This window comes from Aotus nancymaae, unplaced genomic scaffold (assembly GCF_030222135.1).
Source record: "Aotus nancymaae isolate 86718 unplaced genomic scaffold, 86718_ANA_hifiasm-v0.15.2.pri h1tg000067l, whole genome shotgun sequence".
NCBI classification, from domain to species: Eukaryota; Metazoa; Chordata; class Mammalia; order Primates; family Aotidae; genus Aotus; species Aotus nancymaae.
This window is the reverse complement of record NW_026988482.1, coordinates 4,272,844-4,291,559: the sequence shown is the minus strand read 5'-3', so window position 1 is coordinate 4,291,559 and position 18,716 is coordinate 4,272,844. Positions and strand designations below refer to the sequence as shown.

Sequence of the window (18,716 nt, the reverse complement as noted above, 5' to 3'; positions counted from 1 at the left end):
AGAGAAAGGTATGTCCTCTTGGTAAAATATCTTTTAAAACTAGGATCAGCTGGGTGTGGTGACTCAAGCCTATAATTACAGCACTTTGGGAGGCGAGAGGATAGTTTGAGCCCAGGAGCTGGGGACCAGACTGGGCAACATGGCGAAACTCTGTCTCTACAAAAAAATACAAAAACTAGCTGAGTATGGTGGCACACATCTGTAGTCCCAGCTATTTGGGAGACTGAGGTGGAAAGATCACCTGAGCCTGGGAGGTCAAGGTTGCAATAAGCTGTGATCACACTACTGCTCTTCAGCCTGGACAACAGAATGAGACTTTGTTTCAAAAATAATAATAATAATAAAATTAAGGACATATGCCCTTTGTCATACATAACACAAATTTTTCAGATTCCTTTTTGCCTTTAATATTATCCAGACTTCCTTTTGAAACACTTGGATTTTGTTTTTCCTAGATTTCTTTCCTTGCTTCTATCAGATTAACTCCCAAATTGAAAATGAGATAAAATTACATCTGTATTTACTTCTATTACTTTTGTAGTTATGTATATTCAGTTTAGTCATCCAAATGAGTTTTATTTTGCTATATGGTATGAAGTCTGAATCCAACTATTTTTTCTAAATATTCACAATTATTGTTCAATCGGTATTTTCCCCACTGATATGAAATATGACCCTTACCATGAATGAATTCTTAAATATATGTAAAAATAGGCCAGGCACAGTGGCTCACTCCTGTAATCCCAGCACTTTGGGAGGCTGAGGCGGGCAGATCACAAGGTCAGGAGTTTGAGACCAGCCTGACCAACATGGTGAAACCCTGTCTCTACTAAAAATACAAAACAATTAGCCGAGCGTGGTGGCATGCGCCTGTAATCTCAGCCACTCAGGAGACTGAGGCAGGAGAACTGCTTGAACCCAGGAGGCGGAGACTGCAGTGAGTCAAGATCATGCCACTGCACTAAAGCCTGGGCGACAGTGAGACTCCACCTCAAAATAATAAATAAATAAATAAAATTTATGTAAAAATAGTATTTTTTCCACAAATAAATAAATATTATTTATTTTCCACAAAACCATCTCTGGTCATCCAGATGAAGATGAAGTGCTTCATTCCTCCTCTGAATAGCTACAGCTCACTGGATTTTACTACTACTCTGTTGAATCATCATTATTTTCATATTTGGTCTTACCTTCCTATTTCACAAGTTTTAGAATCATGGAGGGCAGACTATCTTATTTCCTAGAGCACTACTATCTTGCATTACACAACTGAAGAGCAGACTTAATATATTAGTTGAGGGAAGCTAAAAAACAAGGAAACAACTGACAACCTCATTCATATTAAAGTGTAAGGAGTTGACAATGGAGTCTTTTCCTATTTTGATAAAAGTACAAAGGAAAAAGGCAGACTAAAAGGGGACAAGACAAGAAAGAAAGGTTGGAACATGGAAACTTTCACTTTCACAATTTTTCCAAAATTTGTTCTACTGATCAAAATAGATCAGTAATAAATAGATACATAAACCTGAACAACATATGGAAGTATTCTGTGTGTTTATTAAATTAGAAAAAGTTAGGAATAGTTGTTGCAAAAGAGAAAATTCTGAGTCCAAAAATTTTGTTTTGAGTTAAGGAGAAAATCTTTGTGAATCAAATTTTCTCTTCATAAATTATATGGCCTTTCTTATTTCCCCCATTGCCTTAGTTATGAAGCTCTCATGTAAATTTAGCATTCATATTTAATAACCATATTAACACAGGTTCTAGGCATAACCTTTTGCTTTCTGCCTTTAAATTTTAATCACTTTTACTTAAACCAATTTTGGAAGGAGACTGATTGTCAATTATGATGATTATATTAAACTCTTATTTTGCAGATAAAAATTCACCAACATCTTTTTCGACTCAGTTAATGATATCGTATTCCAATTAAATGCAGTCCATATTTGGCCAAATATACACTGGGAAATAAGGGCAACGGGTATTGCAACATTTTACATTGCTTTAAAAATATGCAATAAGTTCATTTATTCATCTGTTAAACAACTACTGAAGGCCCAGTATGTGCATGGTCTTTTTCTGGTAACTGGAAATAAGCAGGTCTATACAATAAATTATCTGGCATCATAGAGCTAGACATTCAAATGAAAGTGACAGAAAAACTAAAATACAAACATTTATCAATAGAACAAAAGAATAAATGATATGAAGGAAAAAAAGGCCAGAGTAAGAAATAAGAGTGGCATGGTGGCCAGGAAAAGCCAAAGTTTAAGTACAGAGTAAAATGAATTGAGAATGCAGTTATCTGGTGGAAGAACTTTTCAAGAAGAAGGTACAAGCCATAAACTCTTGAGAAAGAAGCATGCTTACTGTGTTTGAGGACAAGTAGAGGAGTACGGCTGCAGCACAGTGAGGAAAAAAAAAAAAGGTAGGAAATGAAGCAGAAGAAGGAACCAGGAACCAGACTCTGTATATCTTTATGTCTTTGTAGATCACTGAAAAGACACGGTTTGGTCAAAGTGTGATGGAAAGCTTCTGAACAGTTTTAAGTGGGAGGGTAGCGTGATCCGATTTTAAGAGATCAATCTGGCTGCTGTGAAAACCATGGGACGGTAAGAGTAGAAGCAAGAGAACTCTTTGGAAAAGAATGCAATTGTCCAGAAAAAAGATGATGGGGGCTTGGACTAATTAGGTAGATCTTGAAGGGAGGGATAAACAGAACCGTCAAAGGATGATGCTGTCAAGGTTTGTGGTGGTTGGATGGCAGTGCCATTTAATGAACTGCAGAATAATTAAGAACTAGTAGTACAGGTTTAGAGGGGGAAAAAATCAAGAGTTATGTTTAAGATTCTTGTGAGATGGCAAAGTAGGAATGTTGTACAAATGGTTGTACATGTGTGTTTGGAGTTTAAAGAATAGTTTCAGGATAAACATAAATGTGGGAACCATCATCACAGAGATGGTAACTTCAATCTGCTGGATGGGATGAAATCACCTAAGGTGAAAGTATATAGATAGAGAAAAGAGGTCCAAAGAACAAACATGCTACTTTGTTGAAATAAATGATATCTATTTGTCATTTATTTCATCAAAGTAAATATGCATCAAGTAAATAATTATATGGAGTAATTTAAATGCTTATCAACCAGTATATACACATTCTAATCTCCAATAGAAGAGTGAAGAAAGTAAAATCAAACTTATTGAGAGCTGTGACCTAATATTCTGACATGTAGATGCATAATGTAGATGCACAATTTAACTGTTAATCTAGGCTCTATCTTATGTAAGCAATAAAGAATATACTTCATCCCAGAATTGTAAAATGTGTGTCAATTTTATTTCCATGTCAATTTATGCCTTATCCCTATATCTTAGAAAAATTTATCATGTTTACCTGAGAAAATTCAATTAACTCTCCTGCAAGTGGAAGGAATCCTCTCTGTATAAGTGAAACCCTGTCAAGACCTTTTGAGAAGTAGTAGCTATATCAACAGGACATTTCTATAAATTCCTTCATTTCTTATTCTGTATGTTTATCTAATAACTCTATTCTCTATACCTAGATTTTAATGTCAATTCATGTTCTGACTGAAGCTACTTCTCCTGGGGGAAAATACATAACACAGAACCTCACAAGAGAAAGTTATAAACAGTAGAAAAGGATTATGCTTTATTTATTTATTTATTTTTTTGAGAGAGGGTCTCACTCTGTCAACCAGGTGGGAGGTGCAGTGGCATAAACATGCTCACTGCAGCCTCCACCTCCTGGGCTCAAGCATTCCTCCCACCTCAGCCCACCAAGTAGCTGAGACCACAGGTATATGCTACCATGCCCTAATTTTTGAACTATATAATTTTTACTCACAAATGTTCACACCAAAAGTATATACCCTGGTCTCTATAAACATATCTCTTGTGGATTGTATTACCTCTAAATATCACCAAACTCTATAAAGATGGTTATAATTAAGAAATCTATTTCATATATAAATTGCTTTATACATATATAAACCTTGTTTTTGGATGCTTTCTAGCTGTGTCAAGGGAATAACATATTTTAATGATGTTAATCATTCCATGAGTCACCAGGTACCTGAAATATAACAGAGTGGCTAATTTGGTTTAATTTTACTACATATCAAATTTGCTGCTTTCTTACGGAAATTATTTTCACAACAATAAATGTTACTTTGGAGTAGAAATATTTAGCAACTTCTAAATGAGTTGGAGGAAAATAAAAAAAAACGTATTTCATACCTGCTTTATGGCAGTTACTGTTATCACAAAGAATAATGGAAGTCCACTGGTAATTGGACTTGTAGGTGTATCAATCATAAGCTAGATTTATCAAAAAGAACAGAGAATATTACATTTTTATATTGTGCACATCATACTATTATCATCTAAAATTTCACATTACACAGTGAGTATACTTTAGTTCACAATTTCACAACTTCACTTTGTTGGCTATCGTATGGAGTTGATAGACTATTTAAATCTACTGCCTATTCACATATATGGCTAGAGTGGACTCAGTAACTCTGCTTAAAGACAGAGTTCTTCAGTTCTTCAATATTTGCCAAGGAGTGGAACTACAGCTACTCAGATCTCATTTCACATTTCTTTGCACATCTTGATAAATGCTGAAAAGTCTGTCAGCAATTTTTACCCTTGGATTCAGAATGGTATCAACACTAGGGAAAAAAAACTAGGAATGGAAGTAATTTTGCTACATTCAACAGAGCCAGAGGGAAACAGCTAGGAAAACGATGTTCCTTTACTCCGGACAGGCTAATTAAATTTGTTTTATTCCACAGACAAGCTGAATTCACCTTAGCTAGTGATTTCACAAATCTATGGATGTTATGTGGACAGGGTTAGTATACATTTCTTGCTTTTCCAAGAAAATCAAACTGATGCTCTATGGGCAGAAAATCAGAAATTCCTTCTCTGTTCATGAAGGAAAGCAATATATTTTTTTTAAAAAGCACATGTTTCCTAAAGCATTAAAATGATTGTTTAACAAGTTTTAATATTTCATTTGAAATCCCAGGTTCTACTGAGGGAAGAGTTCAGAGTTTATACATTCAATGCTACACTGAAACTGCAAAGCTTTATCAGAAAAGAATAACTTCTTTAAAGGAAAAAGGCAATCACTATATTAAAATCTTGATTTATACTCAAGTTTCATGGGCGGTTCTCTTGATTATATATATTTTATTTATATATATATATATACACACACACACACACACACACACATATATTATATATAGACACACATATATGTAATTCTTTTAAGCACAAGGTGAAAATTAAGAAACTAACAGCCTAATATAATAAATACAGATTTAAGCAAAGAAAATGGTCTCCTGGAAAGAAAAAACTATACCCACAGGGATACTTAAAAATTAAAATTCTTTTAAATAACTTAAGTTAAATTTAAATTAAAAAATCAAAAGCCAAAGAAAAGTTTATTTTGTACAAAGATGATATCATAGGCAGAAATGTGCCAAAAACAGGCACTATATATTAAAAACAAAAATATTTATGTTCTGAGGCAGAATATCTGAAAGATGTTAGGTTATATTCTTAGCTAAGATTATGGTTAATCTAAGTACTATGACACATTATTGATGAAACAATATACAGTTGATCTTAAAGTTCATAGGCTATTTCTTTTAGAAAACTAGATATGATAGATCATTGTATTCACTGAATATGATGCAGAAGCATTATAGAAAAAAATGGTCACATGGTCAAATGATTAAGAACACAACGTAATTTTTCTTTGTTCTAAGACATATTTTGTTCTAAGACATTTCTAAAAATATGTCTTTATTGAGTAATAAAGCTTACCTGAACCAAAAATATAATAAGAAAATAAAAGTTTGCCACTCTTCTGAACTGTTCAAATAAATTTTTTGGAACAAAATTCCACACAGTATACTAAAAAGAAAGAGGAGAGATCAATAAATTAACATTTAAAAATAATATAAAGCATACAGACATAATATTCATAAGTAAAGTAAAATCAGATTCACTAACCCCTTAGACAAAATCGTATTAAGTTTATATGCTACAGAAACGATCTAGCTTTTAGAGTTCAGGACTTATTCTACTTCTCTTTTTTCTTCCTTTTACTATTTATTAGCAATTCTAGCATAATTTTGAAAAATGCAATAAGCTGAAACCCAACAATTTTGCTATTAAATTCTTGTTATTTTTAGAAGTTGGAGAAAACCGATCTACAACATTTTAACAACTTATTTTGAATTTTGGTACACAAAACTAAACGTAATGCTAAAGATAAATATGAGTTGATAGAAATGCTGATTTTAGATACAATTTATATTTTATTTAGTTTAGCAACAGAAACAGAGGAAGTGGTTTGTTTAGTATGAAATATGAAAAAATAACCTAGAATGTCAAAGAAATAAAAATGCTTTAAATAAGTGATCACTGTGATAACCACCAAGAAAATTTCATGAAGGATATGAAAATCTGTCACAGTATCAATTTTGAAAGGTAAGACAGTAGACTACAACGGTTAAAAGCATAGATACTTGGGGGTTAAACTGCGGTGGCCCAAATCTTAATTTGTAATACTCACTAAATGACCCTGGACTTAATCTCTCTGCGTCCCACTTTGCTCCTCCATAAAATGAGGATAATATTAATCACATCTTATAGGGTTCCTATAAATATTAAATGAGCTAACATCGGATGAAGCACTTGGGATAGACCCTGGCTCATACTAATTGCTATAAAAGTGCTTATTATTATTACTCAGCCCAAAAACCTGTAATGCTATATTACAAGGGCAGAATAATATGTTGCAAATTTTATTTGTATTACAACTCACAACATAACTTCAAATATGAAACAGGGAAAGGGTTTATAGAACCTTTACTTTACATTCTCCCAGAAGAATATAAGATCCCTGAGGCCAGGGATATCATTTTATTCACTGCTCTACTACTACCTGGCACATAGGTGGAGATCAAATATTTTGCAGAATACATTAATGAATAAATAAATATGGTTGACAATGGGTTTTTTTTCTCACATAATATCCTGATCTCAGGCAATGAAGCCTCAATGGTTACTGACCAATTCAAGATTTCCAAAGAGGTACTTTACTTCACCTATTTTCTCTGGTGTCAAGTCGGATGGCATGGTTCTAATTTTTGGATTTTCACTGTCAGAAGTTCACTTCTTAATCAGCTGTTTGAGACCTGAAACACTGTTTCCCATGTGAACAACCTTATAAATAGAGTCAGGTTCCCAGAAGAGCCCACAAAAGCCTATCTGACCCAGGGATACAGAAAGACTAGTCTAATATTTAACAAACTTTCTTTCTTTGGTGAAATTACATTTTCAGTTTGAATCTGGAATATGTGAAACATATTCTCCTTGAGTAGTGGCAGCACCAGTAGCTCTGGAATCTGAGGATGGGAAGTATGTTTAGGGCTCTAGAGAGAAGACAGGTAGATACTTCCTGGAGCCAAAGGAAGTCAATGTTCAATGTATACACATGAGACGGTAATTCTGGGTCAAGTCCAGTGATCTTAACTGGAATTAAAAATCTGTTGTCAGAACATCTCCGTGTAACTTCTTCAGTCACCAAATCAAATGCATAATACTTTATAAGGAAAGTCGGAAATCTCCTAAGTTCATAGCAATCTATTTGAAACATAACAGTGACAATATATTTTGTATTCCAGAATCCTGAGGAGAATAGCTACATAAATTGGCAGTAAGGTAACTGGTTTCAGGGTATTTTCTTTGTCTACTCAATAATACAAGGAACAACTCAGAACAGATAAAAATTTCTTATGAAAACTAGCACACAAATGGTAGAAACTGTTTCTAGTTTTTCTGAAATACAAACATATTAATAGATTGAAAGAGTCTAAATTCTATGCTTTTCCTATTGTATAGAGAGGGTGAACTCTAGTAGCATAATACCAAAGATTATGAAAATACTGCTAAGAAAGAATAATTTATTATGCTTTAAAGTTCTCTTGAGTCTCACTCTGTCTGCCCAGGCTGGAGTGCAGTGGTGTGATCTTGGCTTACTGCAACCTCCACCTCCTGAGTTCAAGCAATTCTCATGTCTCAGCCTCCCGAGTAGCTGGGACTATAGGTATTGGCCAACACACCCAGCTAATTTTTTTGTATTTTTAGTAGAGATGATATTTCACCTTGTTGGCCAGGCTGTTCTCAAACTCCTGGCCTCAAGTGATCCATCCACCTTGGCCTCCCACAGTACTGGGATTATAGGCATGTGCCATTGTGCAAAGCCAAAGAAAGTTTAAATTTAAGATAATGTAGTTACTATGGCCAATTAAAGACATACAATGCAACCACAACATGCAAGACACTTCCATAATAAAAGAAACAGAAATCAGATGTTTAATATTAAGTAGAGGAGATTAAGAACAAAATTTCAATAGCTGCATTCAAAGATAAAGCATATGAAAAAAATTTAATGAAGACAGTCATATTTGACATGTGCTTTAAAAGAAGAACATTCAACAGGCTGAAAATCCAAGGCAAACAAGGGAGAAATTTTCAGGAAGCTAGGACAGCATGAGCAAAGGGACAGGATGGCTTTGTGAGACAGAAAACCATGCAGTCCTCATGCCTATAATCCCAGCAATTTGGGAGGCTGAGGCAGGTGGATCACAAGGTCAAGAGATCAAGACCATACTGGTCAACATGGTGAAACCCTGTCTCTACTAAAAATACAAAAAAATTAGCTGGGCATGGTGGCACATGCCTGAAGTCCCAGCTACTCGGGAGGCTGAGGCAGGAGACTCGCTTGAACCCAGGAAGTGGAGGTTGTGGTGAGCCGAGATCGTGCCATTGCACTCCAGCCTGGGTAACAAGAGCGAAACTCCGTCTCAAAAAAAAGAAAGAAAACCATGCAGTCTGGAAGGAGACCAAGAGAATAATAAGGGAGTGAAAAGGTTGTAAAATGAGAATAATGAGAGGCAGGCTTCATTTATGCTCAGGAAAAAAGTGACAGTATCTGTATAGATATTTATATTCTTGAAATTACAGTCAAAGACATGAATTCTACCTTTCTACAAAACATAAAATCCAATTTAAAAAACTGTGGTTAACAACATGAAATCAAAGCAACAGCATAGTGCTAGCAAAATTCAACATGAGTTTGTGGAATAGCAACTGCTTTGTAAGGAGTGTAAGAAAGCAATAGTGGCATAATAAGACAAGTAATAGGTGGTAATGAGATAGTCCTCATTTACGGTAAACATTTAAAAAGGTGGTATTTCTTTAAACATTCACATTTTTAAAAATATGGTCAAGAACATTAAACGGAATACTTCTGTGTACAAAGACAGTCATATAAAGACAGTTATTTAATCCCAAAAGCTTTCCAGGAGGACACTCAGTTTCCACTACTGGCAGAGAAGTAGCTCTGTGAACTCCCAGCAGATAAGAATTATAAAGATTCATTTTAAAAACTATGTCAATTCCTGGAAAAGCTCCAAAATATAGATAGAAACAGGAAGAGAGTTTAATTTCAAAAACTGCAAATGGAAAAAGTATAAACTGTGAATTTTTGGCTTCTTAGCTTGGAGACGTATCCAACTACCACACACAGCAATGGCAGCAAAACAGCTGGGGAAACTGCAGCCTCATCAACAAAATGTGACAGAGATTAGAGTTCAGGGCTGGAAAAGCAGCTGGAAATGTAAGGGGAAAATACTGACTGTGAGAGAACCACACAAAGAAAATGGCTTATATTCAAAACATAAACTAACTATCCAAACCCAGGCTGATGGCGAAACTAGGCACCAGAAAGGAATGAACTACAGATACTAATACTTGCAACAACAAAAATGAACCTCAAAAGCATTATGTTAGGAAAAAAGAAGTCGGGCACAAAAGACTTGTGCTAGACTTTCTAGAGAAAATTCTAGAAAAGAAAAAACCATAGTTACAGAAAGCAGATCAGTGGTTGCAGTGCTGGGGGTGAGGAGGAAGGGAACTGGCTGCAAAAGGGCATGAAATAATTTTTTGGAGCAGTGGATACAGTCTACATCTTGATTATGGCGGTGGTCAGATTTGTCAAAACTCATCAAACTCTACACTTAAAGCTGATTAAATTTTACTGTATGTAAATTATACCCCAAGTTTAAAAAAAAATTAAACTTTTCAAGTGCTTTTATTTCTTGCATAATTTATTCAGAACTGTGTCACTAATCTAAAGCTCATCCATTATCCTAGATTCTGACATTTCCTCCTCCTACTTTCTGCTTTAGAACCATCATTCAAAATGAGAGACGTCACTAAGGGTATGTCACACATGTAAAGAACGTAAAAGCAGAAATATGGGGCAGGGCAAAGAACTGCTGACCTAGTTGGGGAGAGATAGCATGGGGAGAAATGCCAGATATAGGTGAAGGGGAGGAAGGCAGCAAATCACGCTGCCATGTGTGTACCTATGCAACAATCTTGCATGTTCTTCACATGTACCCCAAAACCTAAAATGCAATAAAATAAATAAATAAATAAAATAAAATAAAGAACTGCTGACCTAAGACAACATCCCTGGAAAAGACGAGGTCAGGATTAGAGAAAAGATGTTAGCTGCTTTGGACAGGAGGGCAGGAGCAATGCAAAGATGCTTCTTAAGGTGCCTTTTCAGGCAATAGTTACGATACAAGGAAAACTTCATCCTCAGTCTCTTCCACTCATAACCTCTATAACTGTACCATCCAATAAGGTAGCCACTAGTCACACTGACATTTAAATAAAAATTAAATTAAACTTCAGATCCTGAGTTGCACTACCTGTATTTCAAGGCCTTGATAACTTTGTATAGCTACTGGCCATCATATGGGACAATTCCATCATGAGAGAAAAGTCTACTGAAAAGCACTGTTCTACAATCTGCAGCTTCAGAATAACCTAAGACATCTTAAAAATGCCACAGGAAAAAATGAAATAAGGAAGAATATATGAGTGAAGCTGTACTTTGGCACCATAAAACATGTACAAATGACTGGTAAGATTGGAGGAAGCAGGCTTTACAGCAACACAGAACTGAGTTTAAATTCCAATCTAGCCATTTACTAGTGAGCAACCTTGGGAAAATTATTCAATTTCCTAGCACTTCAACTGAGGAAACTGATTTAAAAGCAGTATAACATCACTTTGTAAAATAGACTTCATAAAAACTATCTCATAGGGTTGTTGTAAGTATTAAATAATACGAGAAGTACTTAATATAGTTTCTGGTACATAGCATAAATATTAGTTCCTTAGTTTACTAGCAACTAAAGACAATTTTTGGCATGTTAGCTACTGGTATTAGCAATTAGCAACTCCTTTTATTTTACAGTTAACCATTCTGGTTAAGATAAATCAACTACCATTTTCTTCAATTTGTAAGAATATAAATAAATACACACACACATATAATCACTTTTAAAAATAAAATGATCCATATCCACAGTTTTAATACTAATTTTTTTTTTTTGAGACTTGGTCTCACTCTGTTGCCCAGGTTGGAGTGCAGTGGTGCGATCATGGTTCACTGCAGCCTTGACCTTCCAGGCTGAAGCCAGCCTCCAGAGTAGCTGGCAGTACAGGTGCGCCACCACACCTGGCTAATTGATTTTTTGTACAGACAAGGTCTCGTTATGTTGCCCAGACTGGTCTTGAACTTCTGAGCTTAAGCGATCCTCTTGCCTTGGCCTCTCAAAGTGCCAGGATTATATGGGTATGAGGCACTGCACCCAGTCTAATAACAAAAGTTGTAATTCTTACCTTTGATGAAATGATCCGGTTATCTATAAATTTCTGAGGTGTATAAAGGCCATTCTGAGGAAACCTGTTGGCTACATAGATGGTTCTTGTGTCACTCTGATGTGGTGGGTCAAAACCCTAAGACCAACCAAGCAAGAGAAAAAGAAATACTAGTCAACCAGGTTAGTTATGACACTTTATTGTTAGCTTTATTTAGCTGGTCAGATTACATACATTACTATTGTCCTTAAAATGCATATAGATTCAATCTATTTAATTAGAAGAGCTATGCCACCTAGTTTTTTTCTTTCACAGGTACATTATCTCTAGATAGAAACTTAACTAAGTAATACCTTTAGTAATGAAAAACAGTTCATTTTCTGTCAGAAATTACTACAACCTAGAGAAGTATTTGAAGACAAGGTTTCTTTCCCTACCTGCATTCCTTCCCATCATTTCTGTGGGTTCCTTGCCTTCTCTTAGGATGGATTTCTACTCAGTGATATGAAAGTCCTGTGTAGCTACAGCCTAGTAAGCACCTGCCACATTTTTTTCCATTGCCAGACTGACTTGGTTGCACAGAGCTTTGTTCCCAGATGACTGACAGTACATTAGGTAGGGTCTTGCCCAGATTCATTCCACACAATCACTTATTTATGCCATTATAGTATCAACTGACTTACTGAAACACAGATATGAATATGCTGTAATTCCTGGCCTTGAGGAACTCATATCCTGACCTCAAATTTAGAAAACCATCTGCCAAGGCTTATTAGTAATCATCTCCAGGAGAAAAGATTTCACGGATGACAAGACTACTGATAGTTCATTCTTAGAGGACTGTACTAACTTCCACAGTTGCAAGTGAATCTTCAAGACACCTTTAACATTTGGCATGTTGTCTAGGGTTTTGAAAAATTAGAAAAGAAAAAGACTCTTTTGGTAGATTTTGGGAACCCACTGAGGCTGAAAGCAATATCCAAATGAAAGACTTTGTTTCTTTGGTACTAACAGGAAATGATTAAAAATTCCTTAGATTTTTTTCTTTCTTTTTTAAATAGTGGTCATGGGCTATTTACTAGTCCTACTAAGTAGTTATTAAAAGGTCAATAAAACTTGATATTCATAAGCTACGATGATCCATTTTTAGACATTAGTACAGGCTCTAATTTAGTAACCTAAGTAAGTAATCCGGCTGCCATTCAATGCTTAACATCCCTGTAACATTTCCATTAAGGACCGACATACGCAGATAGCGGGAGATCCCATGTAACCTAGAGGGATATTTTGCTTAGTCCATCGGAATATTAAGTGTTATGTATGGTAGTCAACTATTATTCTTGGTTTTAAACTTTTATTCTGTGATCTTAGCAACAGTTAGTACAGGACTGTACTATGCATCATAAAAATCATTTTTATTTGTTCAGACTATTTAAAGGCCTATGATTTTCTACCCTGCTTTCACAACACTTTGCAATAGTGATGACCACATTTTGTAGATGTGAAAATGGCATTATGTGTCTGACTTCAAAATCAGTCTATTTAAGGAAAATATATAGTGGCATAAATATTTACTTTCCTAGTAAGGTATCTTTAAATTTTTTCACAATTTGGTAAATGAATGAACAAACAGTTTGAAGTCTACTCCTTTAGTCTATGGCTTTATTTCTCAAAACAGGTTCACAGGAAATTTACCTATAAACAGGTATTTGGAGCATTACACTGCATGAGGCATATTTATTCAGCATCTGCTTTGTAAACTTATGTTAACATCTCCCCCCATACACTAGCTCCTGCCTCTTAATATGCTTTCTGCCATCTTTCTCTCCAGCATCACTCTGCTTTCAGCTCAACTCAACAGATTCAGATGGACACCTGTTTAAGAGCCTATTAAAATAGATAAAATGTTACTAATATGTTATTACTTCTCCTTAACACTAATTTAAACACTAATTTAGCTTTTGGGATAAAGTGTTTTAAAAAAAGAGTAAATTTCAGTGCCTGAAACAATACATAAATCTTTAAAATGTCAAGACAATTGAGACTCAGAACCACTGAAAGAGAATTTTAATTTTTTGCTAAATCCTCACCAACACTGGAATTTATGTACATCTAAAAAAACGAAAAACAAATAACCCAAAATAACAGAAAGATAACTACAACATCTCAATTATGACTAGAATTTGTATTAACATATAAATGCACATACTTTACATGAAGCAAATGCTCATCATTTCCCATTTATCTCAACTGGATGATTAGAACCAGTGACCACATACTAAAATTTTGGAACTCCTGAGGGTTCTATAGTTATTTTAAAAGGATATTTAAAAATGTTCCCCCAAAAATCAATTATAAACTGAATTTTTAAAATCCCATATAGTAATTCTATATTCCAAGATATCACAATTTAAAATATGACAAATCTGAAAGGAAAATGATGACAAACTTTTCCGTATTCCTAATGATGATATAGTATCTACTTTTGCATTCTGAGGTTTTTCATTAATTCACATAATCTCATCCAGTCATATTATAGTCAATGGCATGCCTTTGTGGGGATGTACATGTCTTATTTTCTTTCATATGCAAAATAGCAAAATTTAATATGTCTGTAGTATAAGTATGGCCTAACGTCCCATAAGAAAATTAAACCTATAACTTCAGTTCATTAATATTTAATATCGACTTTGCTACAACAAATTAAACTATCCATAACCTAAATAAAAGAACAAAACTATCCAAATAGGAGGAAACTGACTTAGAGCAGGATCTATAAATGGGCTTCAGTTCTATGAATCCCTGAAATTGTGTGCAAATTTGCATATATGTGCATTTTTCTGATAAGTGTGTGCATAGGTTTCGTGAGCTTTGCATGATGAAAAGAAGATTCAAAGTACTTAACTTAAAATCTTGCTTTGTAATTAGTTCTTTAGCTTAAAATTCTATAATTAAAACTACCTCAGGAGAATTTTATGTTTCAGTAAAACCTTTATCTTCTTTAACAAATTATTAACAAAATTATTTGTGTAACTATACTGTTAGTATGACGTTCAAGCATAGTTTCACACTATTTCTGGCAAGCATTATCAGCAATTCTATGACACTAGAGAGGAAACAGAATCTGAACTCCCTAATCACTAGGTCAAGGCTACATGCCAAGGTTCAGAAACCTTTGGCACATAATACATTTTCTCTTGCCATCCTAGACTACTCATTCACACCCTCAACGCCTTGATGCTTGCCTGCTTCTTTCTCCTCTCGTTTTATTTTGTCCTGGGCAAAGGAAATGAGACAGATTAATGCTATTCCACCCATCCTGGTTTTATGTTAATATCTACTAAAAAGTAGAGTTTAGGAATTGCAGGCATATAAATTTAAACTACTGGAAAGCTATTATATTCTTAAAAATTATGAAATTCAAAATCCCTTTTTTCTTTTCTTACTGGAATTGTGAGCATATGTTAAAGCCATAGGCATTAAAAAAAAAGGGGCGGGGGAGAGGGTGAGTATTTAAAGGAGGAAAAGTCTCATGATGGCAGTTAGGAGAACTGTTAATACACAGGACAGGATTGTTTGAATGAGACTCCTCTTGTAACCAAACTGAATGAGACCTGGAAAAATCAAACCAGCAAACAGCGATATCAATTTCCGGAGGACGTCTCTAGCATAAAACAATACTTAGGAATGAATCTCAACATTTTCAATTCCAGGCCAAATATATCAGTGTCTTTATTATCTTAAAATCCCAAATATTTTATAAGCATTACAAATAAAAGAGCTAAGAGAAGACTAAAACTATAGTTATGAATAATTAGTCATACTACTTTAATATAACTAAGAAAACATTATCCTTAGAGTTCACAGTGCCGTCTAGCATTCCTACATATGATTTATTTGCTGAAAGAAAGAAAAGGCATCAAAACAAACAAAAGACCTCAAAACAACAAAAACAAAAAGCAGCTTCAAAGTCAAAACTGTAATGCCAGTAGGTTATTAAAATAAACGAACAGAATTTTATTTAGATCACATACATGACAGAAAGTGATTTTTGTTGGTTATATGTTTCAAAGTATATAGGCACATGAAAATGTCTAGGGAAAAAAATACCAAGTCTTCTGGGGAGGAATTACTTAATGTCTTTTATTAAAATCTACAAAGTGAATTGTGAATTACTGTTTCCTAGACATGAACTTTCAATAAAATGTACCTATTCAGTAACATATACCTTTATATAGGTATCATCAGGGTAAGATAATGTGACACTGTTAAAAGGCCAGAGTAAGGTGATAGAGAAAAAATTAAAACACCTACAATGTAAACAGTTATAATAATTTATCTTAGCCTTTTGCTTTGCATGACATAACTTTCACTTTAGAATTAAAGTTTGTTTGCCATCTATCAGACCAGTCTGGTCTTCCAAGAACTCTGGCTTTGTGCAGGGGTGGGTTGGGACTGCATTTTCAAGCTGTGGGATATAAAATCTAGAGTAATCTTAGAAAAAGACCTCAAAAATTCTCAAATCATTTGCCAAAGCTTTACTATAGGTAGCTCATCTCTTATAATATTACTTCCCAAACTTGATTTCCTATTTCAACCCAGGTTCCAGCAAAAGCCTACTCATCCTTCATTTTTCAGCTTAAGAGTTTCCTTCTCAGTGGAGCTTTAGCTGATGCCCCTCATTCCCCGGAGACAAAGGAAGGCATGTGTTAGGTACTACTCCCACCAAACCTTTTATACAGTCCAAGTATAGATTTACTTATGCTGAATTGTATTTGTTTGTCTCTGTATCTATCTCTCCCTCCAGACTGTAAGATTCTTTTGGCTAGGCGTGGTGGCTCATGCCTGTAATCCCAGCACTTTGGGAGGCCAAGGTGGGCAGATCACCTGCGGTCAGGAGTCTGAGACCAGCCTGGCCAACATGGTAAAACCTGTCTCTACTAAAAATACAAAAAATTAGCTGGGTGGGGTGGCACACGCCTGTAATCCCAGCTACTTGGGAGGCTGACGCAGGAGAATCAAACCTCGGAGGTAGAGGTTGCAAGTGAGTTGAGATCACACCACTGCACTCCAGTCTGGGTGATAAGAGCGAAACTCAGTCTCAAAAATAAATAAATAAAAATAAAATATCACTGAAAATAAATGTCAGCCAGACATGGTGGCTCACACATGTAATCCTACCACTTCAGGAGGCCAAGGCAGGCAGATCACTTGAGCCAGGAGTTTGAGAACAGCCTGGACAACATGGGGAAACTCTGTCTCTACAAAAAATAGAAAAATTAGCCGGGTGTGGTAGCACATGTCTATAGTCCCAGCTACTTGGGAGGCTGAGGCAGGAGTCGCTTGAGCCGAGGAGGTCAAGGTTGCAGAGAGCCATAATCACGCCACTGCACTTCAGCCTAGGTAACAGAGTAAGACCCCGTCTCAAAAAAATAAAAATAAAAATAATTTTTAAAAAAATGTCTGTCAAATTGATTTTAACTTTTATGATATTTAATTTGGAAATGGAAAAAAAATTAAAAGTTATTCTGTAGAGTGAAATGTACCATTACCAGTGTAAGAGGGGCTAGAAGGAAACTTTTTACTCTGGTGTTCCTAATTTGTCTTATTCTTATCAAAAGCTATTTATTACAGTTTTACAGTTGTTGTAAGCTGTAAACTTTGACATTCCTGAATGTAAAAGAAATCAACCTCCATTAAAAAAATACAAATCAAAACCACAAGGAGATAACACTTCACATCCATTAAGAAAGTTATTACAAAAACAAAACAAAACAAAAAAACCCTCCACAAAACAGAAAATAAGTATTGGCAAAAATGTGGAGAAACTCGAACCCTTGTACATCCTTGTACATTGCTGGAGGGAATGTAACATGGTGAAGCTACTATGGAAAATAGTATGGCAGTTTCTCAAAAAATTAAACTCAGAATTATTACGAGATCCACCAATTCTACTTCTAGGTATATACTTCAAAGAAGTGAAAGAAGGAGCTTGAAGAGTATTTCTCCATCCATGTCCATAGCAGCATTATTCACAACAGTGAAAAGGTGGAAGCAATCCAAGTGTTCATCTGATGAATGAATCAACAAAATATGGTTTATACATACAATGAAATATTAAACAGCATTAAAAGGAAGAAAATGTTGGCACATGATGCAGTAAGTATCAATCTTAAGGATGATGCTAAGTGAAATAAGCCAGTCACAAAATAACAAATATCATATGATTCCTCTTATATAATGAGTAAGAGTAGTCAAATTCATAAGACAGAAGCAGAAAAGTGGTTGCCAGGGGTTGAGTAAGGAAGGGAATAGCAAGTTAATGAGTACAGTTTCAGGCTGGGAGGATAAAAAAGATCAAGAGACAGATGGTGGTAATGACTATACAACAATGTGAATATACTGAATGCCACAGAACTGTACACTTAAAAATAGTTAAAATGGTAAATTTTTATATTATGTATATTTCACACAATTTTAATAAATCAATGTCATCCATTTGGGACTTCACCGTGGATTTTCTGGATCAGGCAAATCCTATTTGGCCATAATTCAACCATAATAGTAAATATCCCTTTATATGCTGCACTGGTAGTTTCCATGTATGGAAACGCAGAGGTATTTATGATAAAAATAAATGTGTAAGGTTGTTTTAGTTTAGATCAAATTTAAAGATCACAGGTTTTAGTAAGGGAGAATTTAAGGTTTCCATAACCAAGAACACTAAATTTGAGTTTTTTACTTTGCCTATCCAGTTAACCACTGTCTGGATAAGGAGTGAAACTAGTCAATTTTATAGCTGCAGTTTCCAGATTGAAGATAAATGGGTAAAAATACATTTCTACTCAGGTTTCTAAAACACTCGCTTCCTCCTTCTTCCCCAACAATCATAAAGAAAAAAGGCAATGAAAATGGCTTTCTAAATC

The 18,716-nt window shown here is 34.9% G+C and overlaps 1 protein-coding gene across 7 annotated transcripts in view; it reads right to left on the bottom strand.

Moving 5' to 3' along the window:
- Window positions 1-18,716, bottom strand: part of ATP11B (ATPase phospholipid transporting 11B (putative)) — a 117,703-nt gene that overhangs the window by 81,174 nt on the left and 17,813 nt on the right. For all 7 annotated transcript variants that reach the window (XM_021674510.2, XM_021674511.2, XM_064366845.1 and 4 more), the window contains exons 2-4: window positions 11,812-11,928; window positions 5,866-5,955; window positions 4,264-4,344 (exon numbers count right to left, since the gene is read on the bottom strand). In XM_021674510.2, the coding sequence (XP_021530185.1) occupies window positions 4,264-4,344; window positions 5,866-5,955; window positions 11,812-11,928 (288 nt within the window). The remainder of the gene's footprint in view (window positions 1-4,263; window positions 4,345-5,865; window positions 5,956-11,811; window positions 11,929-18,716) is intronic.